This window comes from Bos mutus, chromosome 2 (assembly GCF_027580195.1).
Source record: "Bos mutus isolate GX-2022 chromosome 2, NWIPB_WYAK_1.1, whole genome shotgun sequence".
NCBI lineage: Eukaryota > Metazoa > Chordata > Mammalia > Artiodactyla > Bovidae > Bos > Bos mutus.
The window spans coordinates 45,807,414-45,824,895 of NC_091618.1; the positions used below are offsets into that span (position 1 = coordinate 45,807,414).

At 36.0% G+C, this 17,482-nt stretch overlaps 2 protein-coding genes across 2 annotated transcripts in view; one reads left to right on the top strand and one right to left on the bottom strand.

The window, feature by feature from the left end:
- Positions 1–6,647, top strand: part of C2CD6 (C2 calcium dependent domain containing 6) — a 126,392-nt gene extending 119,745 nt beyond the window's left edge. The window contains exons 15-17 of the mRNA XM_070360505.1: positions 51–249; positions 358–3,631; positions 5,784–6,647. Of these exons, the coding sequence (XP_070216606.1) occupies positions 51–249; positions 358–3,631; positions 5,784–6,074 (3,764 nt within the window). The 3' untranslated portion in view covers positions 6,075–6,647. The remainder of the gene's footprint in view (positions 1–50; positions 250–357; positions 3,632–5,783) is intronic.
- A 4,652-nt stretch (positions 6,648–11,299) lies between these two features.
- Positions 11,300–17,482, bottom strand: part of STRADB (STE20 related adaptor beta) — a 31,538-nt gene continuing 25,355 nt past the window's right edge. The window contains exons 6-12 of the mRNA XM_005904244.2: positions 16,643–16,751; positions 15,676–15,799; positions 14,458–14,629; positions 14,052–14,156; positions 13,644–13,888; positions 12,610–12,652; positions 11,300–12,147 (exon numbers count right to left, since the gene is read on the bottom strand). Of these exons, the coding sequence (XP_005904306.1) occupies positions 12,004–12,147; positions 12,610–12,652; positions 13,644–13,888; positions 14,052–14,156; positions 14,458–14,629; positions 15,676–15,799; positions 16,643–16,751 (942 nt within the window). The 3' untranslated portion in view covers positions 11,300–12,003. The remainder of the gene's footprint in view (positions 12,148–12,609; positions 12,653–13,643; positions 13,889–14,051; positions 14,157–14,457; positions 14,630–15,675; positions 15,800–16,642; positions 16,752–17,482) is intronic.

Consider the following 17,482-nt stretch of genomic DNA (forward strand, 5'->3'; position numbering starts at 1 on the left):
TATTATAAATTTCAAATGTTTCAGAATTTCTTACCTTTTTTAAATATTATAATTCCAGAAATTCAACATCAAGAATGGTTTTGATCCTTTTCTAAGGAATATAAACAACAAAATGTCAGTTCAAAAAAGGAAAGACCAAGATATGCTCAAATGTAGAAATATTTTAAGTGCAGAGATTATAGAGCATGAAGATCAAGACCCTCCTTACCCAACACATTCAAAAACTTCAAGACCTGCTAGTAAAACCTGGCCCCATAATCTTGACATCATTTCAGAAAAGGCTTTAGACACTAAGAATAATTTAGCTGGTGATGTTGGTATCACCACAGTAAAGACTTCACACCCTATGAATAATGTGGCCCATGATCCAGGTATCATCACAATAAAGACTCTAGACACTAAGAATAATTTAGCTCATCATCCTAGTATCACCACAATAAAGACTTTAGACGCTAAGAATATGTTACAAGAAAAACTACCACATGTTTCTTTACCAAACTTTGAGGGAGACTCATCAGTGACTGGAAAAGTAAATGTACATAAATGTCGCCTCTCAAAATCATTAAGTCTTACTTCCCACATAGAAAATTTAAAACAATCAATGGTGCTCAAGTCAATTTTAAGTAAAAATCTGCAAGACCTTTCAGATAGATTATTTTCTACACCAGGTATTTCTATGGACCCTGAAGCAAGAAAGAAAAGTTACAGTTCTCCACTTCTGGTTATCCATGATGAACAACCAAGTAGTTTAGAAGATAAAGTATTTGAAAAAAGTCAAGATTTAAGTAACTGGCATTCAGAAGGAGGCATTTTAAATTCAAAGTCTCTTTTAAGTCAAATAATTAAAAATATTCCCCCAGATTCACTTTCAGAAGGCAGACCAGGAAATTCTCCTGAGGCAGAAGAGGAACCTGTCTCTGAAAAACACTTACAGCCTGGTGAGATAGATTTTCCAACTAAAAAAAAGAGTAGTTTCAAAAAGAAACATTCAAAAAGTGAAATATCTAGCTCCAAACCAGATTTGAATAGCCTTGTATATGATTATGTTATAAAGCAAATATTCACTGCACCGATCTTCTCAGAGTTGGCAAAAGGAGTGAAAGAAGCGAGTGAAACACAGATAGACTCACAGAGGCAGTTACCCACAGCTTGGGAGAGTTCGCTGTCTTCCAGTGTTCTAGTTCCCCACTATGAAGAAAGCAGTAATGAAATAGAATTTCCACCAGCCAATTCTGTTATAAGCCAGATAATACAGGCATTTCCTGTAGATACTCTTTTAGAATCAGGGATAATCAAAGTGATAGAATTAGATCAAGAATACCAGAAAGGTTTTTTGCTGGATACAGAGACAGCTTTTGCTGAAGAAAAGCCAAAGGATTCCACAGAGGAGTATTCAGAAATCAGAGGCAAAGCAGAACCTCTTTCAGACCAGAATTCAGCCATCATTCACCAAGAAACCACTTCTTCTTTTAAAAGAGTTGAATTCATAGACAAAGGCCAAAATACATCCCCACATGATTCAAAATACCAGTCGACACCAGATAAAAAATCAGATTTGCCAAGTAATAATGGTCAGAGACTTGATAGAGAAGAAAATGATACAAGTTCTACTTTAGAAAACTTATGTACCTCATTAACAGGTAAACTTAATGACTCTGATGTAATAATGTTAAAATCTTTTTTGAAAAACATATTTAACTTTTTTTTCAAATATAATCAATCTGAAAACAGACCACCAGAAAAAGAATTAGAAAGACTAATTCAACATCCTTTTCAAAATAAGACAGAAGACCTTGAAGAAATCGAAGAGAATTTTGATACAGCAGACAAATTGGACAGAAAACCTGTTTTGAATCCAAAGCTGCGTATATTTCTAGAAGAACTCTCAGAGTCAGAAATAAAAAATTTAAAATCTGAATTAAGTAAACATGTCCAGCATTACCTTGTAGAAAAGCTTTCAGAATCAGGACATATCACCAAAGAAGACTTACCAAAAATCTATCAAAATCTGTATTTGATGAATGAGAAAGTAGAACCAAAAGGACAAAATATTTTTCTGGAGAAATATTCAGAAACTGTAAAAGAAATCATGTCTTTTGTAAATAATTTTAATCATAATTTCATAGATAAACATTTGGAAATAAAACTAAGATCTTTTTTAAATGAAGTTCTCCAAAACTATTTTCTGAAAAACCTTTCAGACAACAGTTTATTTAAAGAGACAGAATCTGACCCTATGTGCTCAAAAGTATCTTCTCTAAGAGCTCAAAGTGCCTCAGTATCTTTCCAGGAGTTAGGACAAGATACTTCAAGCAGGAGTTTTGGCAGTAGACTTGAAATAAACATGAAATATCCCTTAAGTAAATCTCTACAAAGCTATCTTATAGCTTTATCAGAAAATGAAATTTTAGATCTAAAAGCTGATTTAAGCAAACACCTCCAGAGCCTTTTTATAGAAAAACTGTCAAAATCAGGACTAATCACAGAAAGGCAATTAAAGGGGATAAGCCAGCACATAAATTTGGTTAATTTTAGTTCCACACCACTAAAATGTATAAAGCCAGATTTGTCTTCAAGAGATGAAAATCAGTTTGTGGCGGAGCATTCAGACAAGCAAAATAAATATTCAAAAATTGCTCAGAAAACCACTTTACAAAAAGCTCCTGAGGAAAGACTTGTAGAAACAGAGTTGACCAAAAAGGAAGAAAAAGAAGTTTTTTCCTTAGAAAATATTAAAGAAAACCCACCAATAATTCAGGAACAGAAAAGACATTCTCAAGAAGCTAAAATACTGAGATCAATTAAAGTAAAACCCTGTTCCAACAAAAACACTCAGGTGATTCCACTAAATAAGTCTTCAGAAAGACTTACAGATACAGTGCCTAAGAAAAAAAAGAAAGAACATGGTTTCATGCAGTTTCCTCATGAAGAAAATTTTGAATTTAAAACAGAGAGTCAAGACCAACATAATTGGAATGGTAAATCAAAAATAACTCAATCAAAGGCTTGCTTTGAAAAGACACTAAAAATGAAGTCTCTTGACAAAAAGGATCACTGTAACACCTATAAATTGATGGTACAGGAAAAACCTGAAGCAGTATTGTCACCATATCAAAGAATTCCTAATTGCAAGATGCCAAATGAAGATGAGGAATATGTAAACAAATTCACTTTTCCTTCCAGGCAAAATAATAATCTAACTTGCCTCAATTCAGAGGCTGGAGAGAAATCAAAGTTAGAAGACCAGTATTGTCAGAGATTGAAAGGAAATAACAACAATAATAAAAAACAACATTTAGAAATATTTACACATTACAAAGAAGAAATACAAACCCTTTACACCAAACCAAATGAACTTTGCAACGAAAAATATGCCTGGGTGCCTGAATCACAGTTGCTTAAAATTTTAATAGCTGAGAAAAACTCAAAACCATCTCTCTTCCCGGAAGTACTAAAGAGAGAAAATCTAAAGCCCAAGGTCCGAAAAGAAAGAGATCGTGTCAGCAAACAAAAAAAGTCATTTAACAAGATAGATAGTGCATTACCAACTACACCGCCCAGCACAGGAATCCATCTAAGAAAATCTGTTCCAAGGACATTGCTTCATTGGACTGCAAGAAGAACTACACATGTAATAATATTTTTCTAAGTCTTTTATTTCTTTATTTGGCAAAGTTCTTTAGATAACGTAGAGTGTATGTGTCTTCATGCAAGTATGTGTGTAACCTTAATTGCCCTAAAATATACAGACCTCCAAATTTAAAAAAATTCTGACATTCAAATATCACCTTGCCTCATTCAAAAGGTAGTCAGAAAATCAAGGGACTGTTAACATACTTAGTGCCTTTGTATAAAATAGATAAAAGGGACCCCCCACCCCAGATCATGAATTAGAAAAAAGTACTCTTTCCTCCAGGCCGACTCCAGGCTGACACAGCCTGCGCAGGGTACACAGTTAGTTATGTGTACGGAAGGCTAGCTGTTTCAGCCCTGACTGACCCCTCAGCCGGGGGCTGTTATGCAGCCACACCCCGTGCAACCACGGGCAGTGGCTGTATACTACAGAAAGGCTGGGACTGTCTTTTCATGCAGATATAAGTATATAGTCTTTTTTCAGATCACTTAATTTTCTTTGTTTTTAAAACAAATATGAAGCTCCTATTACATGCCAGTTATTCTTCTAAGCCTTAGAGATATGCAGAATTTAGTCTCTTGAATTATGAATTACAGTTTAAATTTAGCTTCTACTCTTTTCTTTTTTCCATCACCACCCCTCTGCCTTGTTGAAAAACATGAGAATTCAAATCTATTTTTGATACTAACATAAAACAATTAGGAAGGTACCTCTGCTACCCGACTTTATACAAACAATTCAAAAGCAGAGTTAAAATCTAGAATGGAAGGGACTTATTTTAATTTTATGGAACATTGCTCTTCTCTGTTAGTATATATAAATAGGCATGACCCACAGTTGGGAAAACACAAATTCTAAAATGACATAATATTGATCATTTGACGTGCATAACTATCTTTGAATGAGAAAATAGAAAGCAAATTATTAGCTTTAGTAAATAGTAAGGCAAATCAGTCACAGGGTAAATATTATCAACATAGCTTATTCTCTCAACTTTGGATTTCTCTTTTCTAAATTCAGTAATTTAATGAGTGTGTGTGTGCATGTACAGGAAAAAGGAAGTAAAAGATGTTCATAGTTTTTGGAGAGGGAAGACTTTCTGAAGCTCCTTCAGATAAGTGGAATCTTTAATATCACTTTTCCAAACAAAATAAGAAGTTATGTTTATGTTTGTGTTAGGTTGCCCTAATTCTTCTTAGTCCTGCCTAAATTCTTTTAACTTGCCAGCTGTATTAATCTACTCCCACCTTCTCACCAGATCAAAGTAGGCTTATGGGGTGGCCATTCCCTTGGGGCCCAAGGTTTTAAGTGACAAACTGCAAAGTTTACGCTAATCTGAGAAATGGCTGATAACTTCATACCCTCCTATGGGTACTTATAGATTATATTTTTAATGTGGTCATATTATACAGATTTGAAAAAAAAAAAGGAAAACAAAGACCATAATCCCACCACCCTAAAATAACCATCATTTAAAAAAAATTATTATGGCATATTTCCTTCCAGTTGCTTTCTTAAATGTAAAATTTGTTTAGTCTCAGAATGTCCACAAAAATTTTTAATATTTTAGACTCAATGGACATCAGTTTGAGCAAACTCTGGGAGATAGTGAAGGACAGGGAAGCCTGTCATGCTGCAGTCATGGGGTTGCAAAGAGCCAGACACGACTTAGCCACTGAATAACAACAAAAATCACAATAAACATAACCATATAGATGCTGAGCTCTGCATGTGTGTGTTGGATATATCAAAGAAGGTGTTAATTTTTAAAGAATGTTTAGATGATTTAAAAAGTGAAATGAGTTCATAATTTATATTTGGGGTTGGGGAAGAGCTAAATTAGAGGAGAATTAGGGCTGGCTTTGCCTGAGTCTGACCCCTGAAGACCCCTTAAGATTTCTGGTTTCCAGCTTCATATCTTGCATCTTTTGAAACAACAGATTCTTTGAAACAATAAGATTATTTTAAGTATGGTTTCTATGGTATCTGATGGCAGGCGTTGAATGTAGGGTCTGAATTTAGGGACCATCTATAAAACATTTGAATGCTCTCATTCTTTGTTGATATTATAAACTTTAGTCCTTGTAAATCTAAAATGCACTTTTAAGAAATCTAACTCACCAACCTGATCTTTTATTTTAATGTTTAGGATTGTTCGGATAGATTTGAGGAATTACATGTGACTTCATTTAAGCATCTTGAAAATGCAAAATCAAGAGCAAGGCTTTTAGAAAAGAGCCCAGATGATAGCCATAATCAGTTCAAACGCTTTGCAAGACCATATACTGCTCCAGAGGTTAACAAAAGAGGAGAAAGCTACACTGGAAAATTTACAAGTCCTCGAATGGTTTCAGCAGGCTTAGTTCATATAAATGATTCAATCCCAGAGTATGAAATCCATAAAATGCGGCCAAAAAAAAAAATTAAAAGAGAATATTGAAAAATGTTTGCTCATTTGTGATATTATCCAAATGTTAAACAGTTCAGAATGATATGTGAGGCCAAAAGAATAGCATTTCTCCAATTAGCAAAATGGTTTGGAGATCAGTCCTTTTTGTGTGATAGGAATCAGTAACCAAATTTCATCTTGTTAGAACCATTTTGTTTTAATTAAAATGAAAAAGAAACACTTTTGATGTAAATGTGTTTTTGTTTGTGAACCTTAGGGAACAAACTCAGAAATATGTATTCATTAGTAAAGTTTTATTTCCCAGCTTTCCCCCTTTCCACTATTCTCTTATTTCCCAAATCTTTGCTATGCTCTAAATTATCCCTGACCACCCAGTTTCAGGGTCTCTATTTGAAGTTATGTATGTTTAGCCTTTGGTATGAATATACTTTAACTCTTGAGCTCTAGATTCAATAGTATGCAACTCCCTGGGCCTGTAGAACATCTATTAATTTCAATATCATCTGATACTACAGCTTTTAACACTATAAAGATAATAAAAAACAGGTTTAATAGTACTAAGACCTGAGGCATCTAATACACTGGAGTGACTTTCTAACTTTGACTATGAAACAGCCTCTTTAATAACACAGAACTCAGGAAGAAACTGTATAAAAAAAAGAAACTGCATTACAGTATCTAGCTAATCAGCATAGGATTTAAACCAAGAGATTGGTTCTATTCTTACCAAATACAATATCTGAATATTGTTAAACTTTGGTTTACTCTTGAAAAGTAAGAATTTCAATTTATAGAATTTTTGTCAGTTTCCATTTTCTACCATAAATCATAAAGTCTATGGAGTTCAAATAGAATTCAAATAGATGGAAAACATTAATTCCTGATCACTCATTTAATAGCATAATCAAAGTAGTAATTTTGGGAGGGAGACCAAGAATTTCTAGCAATTCTCAAAGTTGCCGGCGCATGTATCAATGAGTATGACTTGGAAAGCACAAATACCCTTGGATCTTCCAAGAAGAAGGAACATAGGGAATTGGTTTCATGGGTAATGGAAAACAGGGCTAGGAAACTAAAAGGGATGATGTGGCGATCCAGAGATTAGCAAGAGGAGAAAATACCACCCCTCAGGACATCAGGAAGAAGTGGTGTGACCCAAGTCCTAAAGCCAGAAGTCAAAGAAGATACAACCAGTGAGAGACACAACAAGAAACTGGGGAGTGGGGCAAGGAGTGAGAATTGTTCTCTCTCCTTCTGCCCTCTGAAAGTGTTAGTCGCTCAGTCATGTTCAACTCTTTGCGACCCCATGGGCTGTAGCCTCATCCATGGAGTTCTCCAGGCAAGAATACTGGAGTGGGTTGCCGTTCCCTTCTCCAGGGAATCTTCCCAACCCAGGGATTGAACCTGGATGTCCCGCTTTGCAGGCAGATTCTTTACCGTCTGAGCCATCAGGGAAGTCCTGGAAACTGGGAGAGTGAGGGAGCATGGGATGTTTAATTTCCATTGAGGCAGAGCAGAGGAAGCATGGAGAAATGTATTTGACAGCTAAGAGGCAACTAAACAACACTTATGGAGAAAACCATTGATCTAGCTTGCAGTAAGGCCTTCCCTGGTAGCTCAGCTGGTAGAGTCTGCCTGCAGTACAGGAGACCCTGGTTTGACTCTTGGGTTGGGAAGATCCCCTGAAGAAGGGATAGATTACCCACTCCAATATTCCTGGGCTTCCCTGATGGCTCAGATGGTAAAGAATCCACGTGCAGTGCAGGAGAGCTGGGTTGGGAAGATCCCCTGGAAAAGGGAACGGCTATGCACTCCAGGATTCTTGGCTGCAGAATTCCATAGACAAGGAGCCTGGCAGGTTACAGTCCATATGCTCGCAGAGTTGGACATGACTGAGTGACTTTCACTACTACTAGCTTGCAGTAAAGGAGGAAATAACTTACTAGATGGAAATCTCAAATCACTTTGCCTCATTAAACTTTTAATGGCAATACTGTGACACAGTCAAAAATCTCCTACCATGGAAATAAACTTTTTTCAAGTCTTTTTAAAAATCAGCAAAAGCAGAAGACCCATGCCCTTTATTCAAAGAATCCCTTAAATATTTATTAAATGTCTAATGCCAAACATTTTGCTAAACACTATATACTCGTGAATAAGACAATGTTCTCAAGACATCCTCAGTATACTGGGGACATAAACACAGAATTAGAGTCACAAGTGTTGTTGGGGAAAGTACTGTAGAAACTCATGGAGGGACATTTTGGCCAAAGTGGCTAGGCTAGTTTGGATCCTTCAGAAAGCAGATACCAAGATGAGATCAGTCACATATGGTAAGCAGAATAATAACTGCCCCCACCCCCACCCCCAGTCAACAACATATCTACAACCTAATCCCAGGAACCTGTGACCATGTTACCTTACATGGCAAAAGGTACTCTGAAGCTGTGATTAATGATCTGGAGATAGAGAGGCTATTCTGGATAATCTGAATTGGCCTGACATAATCAAAAGGGTTTTTAAGACAGAAGCAGCAGGGTCAGTCAGAGAAAGACAGAGGTGCGATCACTGAAACAGAAGTTGAAGTAATGCTGGCCTGTGAAGCAAAGGAAGGCTGGAAGTTTCTAGAAGCTGGAAAAGGCAGCAAGTTCTCGAGAGCTCGCAGAAGGAATGTAGCCCTGCCAAATCATTTTACAATTCTGACCTCCAGAACTGTAAGATAATAAACTTGTGGTTGTTTGAAGTCACTAAATTTGTGTTAATTTGTTATAACAGTGATGAAAAAAAAACTGATACAGCATTCCAGGATCCTCAGGAACAAAATTTAAGGCATTCACTCTCAGAGGGAGGCTGTTAATTACCGTATCTACTTCTTTTGTTGTTCAGTCGCGTCCAAGTCTTTGCGACCCCATGGACTGCAGCATGCCAGGTTCCCTGTCCTTCACTATCTCCCAGAGTTTGCTCAGACTCACATCCATTGAGTCAGCGATGCCATCCAACCATCTCATCTCCTGTCGCCTCCTTCTCCTCGGGCCCTTAATCTTGCCCAGCATCAGGGTCTCTTCTAATGAGTCAGTTCTTCACATCAGGTGAGCAAAGTACTGGAGCTTCAGCTTCAGTATCAGCCCTTCCAGTGAATATTCAGGGTTGATTCCCTTTAGAATTGACTAGTTTAATCTCCTTGCAGTCCAAGGAACTCTCCAAAGTCTTCCCCAGCACCACAGTTTGAAAGCAAAAATTCTTTGGTGCTCAGCCTTCCTTATGGTCCAACTATCACATCCATACATGACTACTAGAAAAACCATAGTTTTAACTGGTTATGGGATGTTTAATTTTTTTGTTTTTGTTTTTTTAAAGTTAACCATTTTTTTTTTAATTTTAAAAATTCTTTTCTTTTTAATGGGTGTACATGTGTTCCCCATCCTGAACCCCCCTCCCACCTCTCTCCCCATCCCATCCCTCAGGGTCATCCCAGTGGACAAGCCCTGAGCAACCTGTCCCATGCATTGAACCTGGACTGGCGATCTGTTTCACATATGATAATATACATGTTTCAATGCTATTCTCCCAAATCATTAACTAAAAAAAGTTAACAGTTTTTAAAAAATTTGTTTTAATTGGGATATAATGGCTTTACAATATTGTGTTAGTTTCTGCTGCACAACAACGTGAATCAGCTGTAAGTATCCGTATGCCCCCTCCCTCCTGGTCCTCCCTCCCACCCCATGCCCCATCCCACCCCTCTGGATCATCGCAGAGCACTGAGCTGAGCTCCCTGTGTTACATAGCAGCTTCCCACTAGCTATCTATTTTACACATGGTAGTGTACGTATGTCAGTGATAACTCAATTCGTCCTACCCTCTCCTTTCCCACCATGTGTCCACAAGTCCATTTTCTATGCCTGCATCTCTTTTTCTGCCCTGCAAATAGGTTCATCGGTACCATTTTTCTAGATTCCACATATATATATGCATTAATATACAATATTTTTCTTTTTCTGACTTACTTCACTCTGTACGACAGATTCTAGGGTCATACACATCACTGTAACTGACCCAATCTCATTCAATTTCACTCCTTTTTTGTTCCTTTTAAGCTCTGTGATGACCTAGAGGAGTAGGATGTGGAACTGGGGTGGGAGGGAGGAGGTTATATACACACACACATATATAGCTGATTCACACTATTGTACAGCAGAAACTAACACAACATTGTAAAGCAATTATCCTCCAATGAAAAAAAATACCTTATAAATACACAGAAAACCTACAGTTACCAAAGGGTTAAGTAGGTGGAGGGATAAATCAGACGTTTGGGATTAACAGATACACACTACTATATATAAGTAAACAATAAGGATCTACTGTATAGCACAGGGAACTATAGTCAATATCTTTTAGTCTATACTAGAAAAGAATCTGAAGAGAACATGAGAGAGAGACATATATATATCACTTTGCTATACACCTAAAACTAACACATTGTAAGTCAACTATATTTACTACTTAAAAAAAAAATCCACTGGCTTTGTTTCTCTGGAGAACCCTAATATAGTGGAACTGAGAGGCACTGTACCTTGACCTCCAGTCACCTTTTGCAGTACACATATTGACTCTCCACACAGATTTTGGAGAATTTCCTCTATGGTTCCTCTTGCTGAGGGGAATTTAGGAGGTTAGTGAGATGAACTATAGCTCCCCGACCCCCAACTACAGCCCCACCTCAAAGCCTCAGTTGGTACTTGTCTCGTCTCTCTCTACGTTGGCAAGTCTTGGAGGCTTCTTGATGGAGTAACCCAAACATCCTTGAGGGAGACTGGCCAATAAACATGAAAAGGTTTGTGTTTTTAACTATTAATTTGTATATTATTTATCTCATTAGTATCAAGTCTTAAAGCAATCATTTAAAAATAATTTTTAATGTAATGTCAAGTGTGTGCAAGTAAAATCTGCTAATTGAGGTAAACCCAACTTATCACAGTCCAAAATACATATTCCCTTTAAGACAGCATAGCCCCTTTGGCTAATAAGGTAAAACCTCAAGTTCTCTATGTCTTTATATGTTGTACCCCCTACAGGAGCAAGAATAATCATATAAAGGGTTGGAAGATCTGCTTCCACTGAATCAAATACCAAGTTGTCCCCAGTTCAAGAGGTTATATATCTATTTCTCTGAGAAAGAGCTTTCCTTGGCAAAACAAATTATAATCTATGTTTTAGCTCTGTCAAACCACACAAAATTATTAAGTATAAACTCAATTCAATAAATCTTTATTGAGCTCCCATGGAGTGCATGAATTTAGGATCTATAATTTACATAAGTAGAAAACTGTTACTTTAGCCCCTTTAAAAAAAAAACAAATTACAACTTCTGTGTGTATTTCAAGTGAATCATTTAATGTGAGTGAGGCTCAGTTTGACATTACCAGAAATATTAACAGAAGAAAGTGGGAAAGTATAAGCATTTTCCCTTCTATCAGAAAAGGGTTTGACGCCAGGATAAAACCCTGTTGTTTTAACAATGGCTGATCAAAAAGGCTAGGATCTGGAAGTAAAAAATGTACTTAGAAGCACTGTCCTCTGTGGGCTCATTCCCCTGAGGGCAGCAAAATTCTGAAAAATTTAACTGGCTCAAAAATCATACTGAGAGATCAAAAAGAAGAGTTAGTCACAGCTTGGGGAAGAGTATTTTTTTCATGTCATCTGTCATCTACAGATGATACTAAATGTAGTTAGAGTAATAATTCCAAAGTTTCCCTGGAGTTGTCAGAGCACTCTGAGCTAACCAAACGGGCTATAAACTCCTGCTCCTTTGAACAGAGTGGTTTCAAATGATACATTCTCCAGTGCACCAACTGTATTTTCAAGTATAATTCTAGTATTTGTACCTAGCAATACAGAAGAAAAAGCAGCAGGGAGAAAGTGTCAAGTATATAGGACATAAAAGGATCCGGCAGCCCTAGAATTCCCAGTTTGAGTCTTTTTCATCAGGAAAATCACATTCTGGCTCAGTCCACGGTGATGCTGGAGACAGTGATATTGATGGCTTGTGACAAGGAGGAGGCAACAGTGAAAGTATTGAACTCTGGTTTTCTTCTTTCATCTGTTAAATAAACTCAAAATAAGGTTGAAGGCACATAAATTCAATACATTAACTTTTAAAAAATTATAAATAACTTTTAAAGAAGTCATGTTGTAAGTGTTTAAATTGTTTTAGGTATTTTCATTTAAACATGCCTTTGATTCTGATCATCTGAAAACAAGAAGTAGTACTAACCAAATAAACTGATTTTTATCAGAGAATTATTTTGCCCCTCCATCATTTCTAGCCAATATAGAAAAATACCTCTAAATTAATCAAAATATAAACTTAGAATAAAGTAACATGTGATGATATTCCATTTGTTTTATTTTAGAAAGTCTACAAAAATGTTTTGTTTTAAATTTTACCTTGTAAGAAAGTTATTAAGAATCTCAGTAACCAAACTGTCCCATTAAGCTAACAAAATGATGTGACTGTAATAGTACTAAAAAACATCTAGACAACAAAGATAAATTAGCTCACCTGTTTGAAGAAAACATGGGACAGTAAGCTGCTTGCTGATGGCCTGAAATTTTTTTTTAAAAAATTATAAAAAAAGAACCTATTAGAATGTAGATATTTTGGTTTAAACTGTTAGAACATAAGTTTAAAGCTATAAAACTCAATATACAAAAATTGAAAGGAAAAAGAATATATGTAAAGAGGTCCAATTCTTAGCTTCAACCTTGACTAATTAATTCTAGAGATTGTCTTCAACTACTCCATGATTTTCCTCATAGCTCAGTTGGTAAAAAATCCGCCTGCAATGCAGGAGAGCCCGGTTCGATTCCCGGGTTGGGAAGATCCGCTGGAGAAGGGATAGGCTGCCCACTCCATAGTCTACCCACTCCAGTATTCCTGGGCTTCCCTTGTGGCTCAGCTGGTAAAGAATCCACCTGCAATGTGGGAGACCTGGGTTCGATACCTGGGTTGGGAAGATCTCCTGGAGAAGGGAAAGGCTATCCTCTCCAGTATTCTGGTCTGGAGAATTCCATGGACTGTATAGTCCATGGTGTCAAAGAGTTGGACACGACTGAGTGACCTTTACTTTCACTCCATGACTTAACATTTATTAGGCACTAACTAATTATCCTAGGCATTAAGGAGCTTAAAAAAAAAATTGACACCTTATTTCTAAAATATTAATGCTAATAGTTATCTATGATAATAATTACTTTAATACCAGCAACTAACACTCTTGTACTGCTTGGAAGTTTCTAAAATGGCTTAATATAAGCATAGTAACTCATGTCCAGAAACATTAACTGATTTTTGTAAGGGGATTCGGTTAGGAAATGATATAGTGGGGACTCAAGCCCAAGTATTGACTTCAAACCTAGTATTCTTCCCATTTCTTCACTGTCTCTACTTGCTTTAGGCACTGGTATTTTCTGGATTAGTCTATAGTTTTTTGGAAAAAAGACTGATAGAAGATTTGAACTTGGCATGAAGCAAATATCACAAAAACTTTTATGAAACACGGATGTTTTATGCTATTTAGATCTGACCGGTATTACCTTTTCTCAGGATCCTGTTGCAAACAGAGCTGTACCAAGCTGAGGAAGGCAGGAGAGAATGTTTTTGAGGAGGGTGTTTGCAATCTGTCACTATTTACGGTGCGAGTTCCACTAGAGACATGTACACTTTCTCCAATCCCAGAGTCTACACCTGATCGTGAATTTTTCATTCTGGATTCTGACTGAGGAAAAATACTGGCATCCAATGGACTGTAGGGAGGACCTTTCAGTTTCTGTAATAACATCTAAAAGAAGAAAATTTTCCTTCAACCTTTTTCAGGCAAAATATTAAAACAATAACAATGACAGTAAGGATCCTAAGAGTTTAAAAGATGTTTAAAAGAAATTATCTAGAACATAAGGGATCTCATGAAGGGAAAGTAGTTCAGGAATTTTGGCAGCACTTACCTGTGTCCTGGGCATGTCTTGGAAAGGAACCTGCCCACTGGCCAATTCACAGGCTGTAATCCCAACGCTGTAAATATCTGACTTTACATTATATCCATGTAAATCCTATAGAACAATTAATTTGAAGTCCTTTAGTGTAAATACCCTTTAAAAAGTTATATACATATGCTTTTTTTTTGATAAAGGATGGTGATTAATAATGGAAAAAACTCGTGAGAAATCAAGATACACCTAATATTTGATATACATTTAAAAATTCCTAACAATAATTTTGATAAGAAAGAATAAAAAAAAGTCTTGCAGTAGGCCTTTCATCAGTCTGAATGTAAGGGCACAATTGTCCTTTTGTCAAACTCAGAAGACACTCAATACGCATAGACAACCCAATGCAATGGCCACACCTGACCTGTCTCAGTAGTTCTGGACTCAGCCACGGCTGCACTGATGTGCTGAACTGTGGGAAATCATACACAGCCCTATGCCTCTGTCCGTGCTTAACCAAACTATGCAGGTGGAACAGGCCAGAGAGGGTCACTAGGCCATCACCAGAAATGAGGATATGGCTGGCTTTAATACTCCTAGAACAAAAAGAAACAATCCTAAATACTAAGAAATTGGCCAAGAAAGAAAGAATAGAAATATGGTCAGAATAAATTCATGTATTCCCTTGGAAATTAAATACTCTTTATAAAATAATATTTAAAGCACGAAGTTATAATTTAAAGTTAAATGCAATATTATCCAATAAAAGATAGCCTCTGATGGTATTAACAAAATTTATAAAGACATGCCTAATATAAAAATTTCCTTTGTCAAATATAGAAGAGCCTTGTTTTTCATTTGAAACATGGAAAATTGGAAACTAATAGAGCAGGATGGCCAATAGTCTGGTAAAGTATAATAAAAGCTTGATTAATTAGAATACTGTCAGAAATCTTCAGTTAACCAGAATGCTGCTAAGAAATAATAAACAGTAAGAAAAAAACCTTTAAGGAGGTAAAATAAACAATAAGAAAACAAGCTTATTTAAAAGTAACTTAATTAAAAAGGAAAAAAATTTCCCAAGTATCTCAGAGCAGCACTGTTTTCAACATTCAGCCGATCACTTCTGTACCTACAGTTTGGCAACTAGAGAACTGGTATTTAGTATGATAATCTCAATGTGCTACATACAAAAACACTTAAGAAATCAAAGGTTTAGTTACAACCTGTATACAATATAAACATGACATAAAGCTGAAAAGCAGGTAAAGCAGCTCTTTATTTGCTTAAGAAAAAAACAAAACACAAGAGCTAACTAGGATCCCACTCCCCACAGCTTATATGTTGAAACAGGCAGGTTCTTGTATCCCTCATCACTGAGACATGAGCTCACTGGAGGGCAGGCATTTCACCCCAGTGCTGAGCAAAGCACTTGGCACAGGGGAGGTGGGCTGAACATTTCTGGTGAATGAACCAAAAAATGTAAGCATCTACTTTAACTACTGGTCCTTTCCTCCCCCAATATTCATTTGCAAATTTCCTATCCTCCATTTTAACACTCAACTGTTTCTTCCTAAAAGCTCCCTAAAATATTTCTTCCTCTCAAATTCTTTCATTTTGTAAAGTACAAATAAGTACATACCTGTGAATACAGCCATTTTGATGCAGATAGTTCAACCCTCTCACTGCTCCAAAGAGAATGTTCCTTATTAAAGTTTCACTCATTCCTTCAGGAAAGTAAGTCCTCAAGAGTTGACTTGCTGAACCTGAAAGAGACCCCTGAAATCCTCAGATGAACACTAAAAGTGACTTTGTTTCTATGTTTTAAATGTTCTTATCAACAATCAACACATACACTCATGCTACATTTTAGAGTCTAACCATTTTCCTATGCAAAGGTAATTTCCCTTCAAGAATCTTTAAAAAGACTTTTCTAATGACATGCTAGAGATTAGGACAGTGAATTAATAATGCTCAATATTAGTGAAAAAATATATACTGTGTGAGAATATATATATTTTTAAACCCACAGGCAATCCATAAAAGCATTCTAAAAAAAATCAAACCTCTAAAATCCATTTATTTATTCAACACACCTACTGATCACTACTTTATGCTAGGTATTTTATGAGTACCTGGGGACACCAAAAGGAAAAATACATACATGATCCTGCCCTTGAGAAGCTCAAATCCAGAGAAGGAAGACAGATACACAGATGTTTACAATGCAGTTAAATTAGTTTACAAATGCAGAGAAACAAAGACAGGGATGGTGTACACAAGTAGGAAAACTACATCTACTTGAAGAAAAATAGCAGCTCTCCATTGACAGAGAAAGGAAACTGAAGGGAAAAAAGACAGTTTGTTCAAAGGCATGGATTTCTTGGAGAAATCAGAGGTGGTTTCACTGATCATGAGAGCCATTCTACCTTTTTTTCTGAAGACTAAATTCAACATGAACCAGATATAGAAATATATCATGAAATCTAAAATTGGCCAGGTTTATAAATTAAAAGTAGTAAACCATAAATCTAAGATCACACTCATCCTTAAAATTACATCATCCAGGCTAAACCATGAGTTATTTTACCTAAAATGAGTTTTCTTACCATAGGCCATAAAAGGAGAAATAACCCAAAGCCAGCTGCCAACAGTGAAAACAGTCCAGTAAGTTGTAATATTGGGATGCCGGAAAAAGTGGGATAGAATCACTGCTTTCTAGTATAGACACACAAGAGACAAGACATTTAAAAACAATGGTTTTTCCTTCATGATGAAGATAACAGCAGTGGCAGCTTACTAGTACTAATAATGGAGTTTTTTAGTACTAAGCACTGTTCTTGTACTGTCACGTCTTTCAATCTCACAACCACTACACAGAGTATATGGCATTGTAATTCCCATTTTATAGAATAGAATATTTAAAAACAAGATAGAAAATTTGTTCAAGAGCACATAATTAATGAAAGTAGGACAGTCTGACTCCAGAGGTCATATTCAATAACTGTTCTGTGTTCTTATGATAGAAACATTTAAAAAATACATTAAAACATGAAGATAAAAGTCCCTTCTAACACTAAATGATAGAACCACTGTTAATATTTCAGTATAATTTCTTCCAATCTTTTTCTGTTCAATGTACATGTGCACAAATATGTTAAATACGTTATAAAAATGAAATCCTTTCTCTTTTTATATCAAAAATGATTAGTGACAATGGAAATAGTATTATAATATTCCTGAAATGCAATCTGTTAAAATTTATCAATTCAGAAGCTAATTTAACTTAGCTGTATGAAAAAGAAACTGTTTGCTTTTGTTTTTTTCTATTTTCCTATTATTTGTGACTGGACTGATGAGGAATATTTAAATTAATTTCAGACCAGTGTTTCAAATATGACATTCATTTGAAGGAACTTAGAGTAGACACCAAAGTTTGAATTTATTTG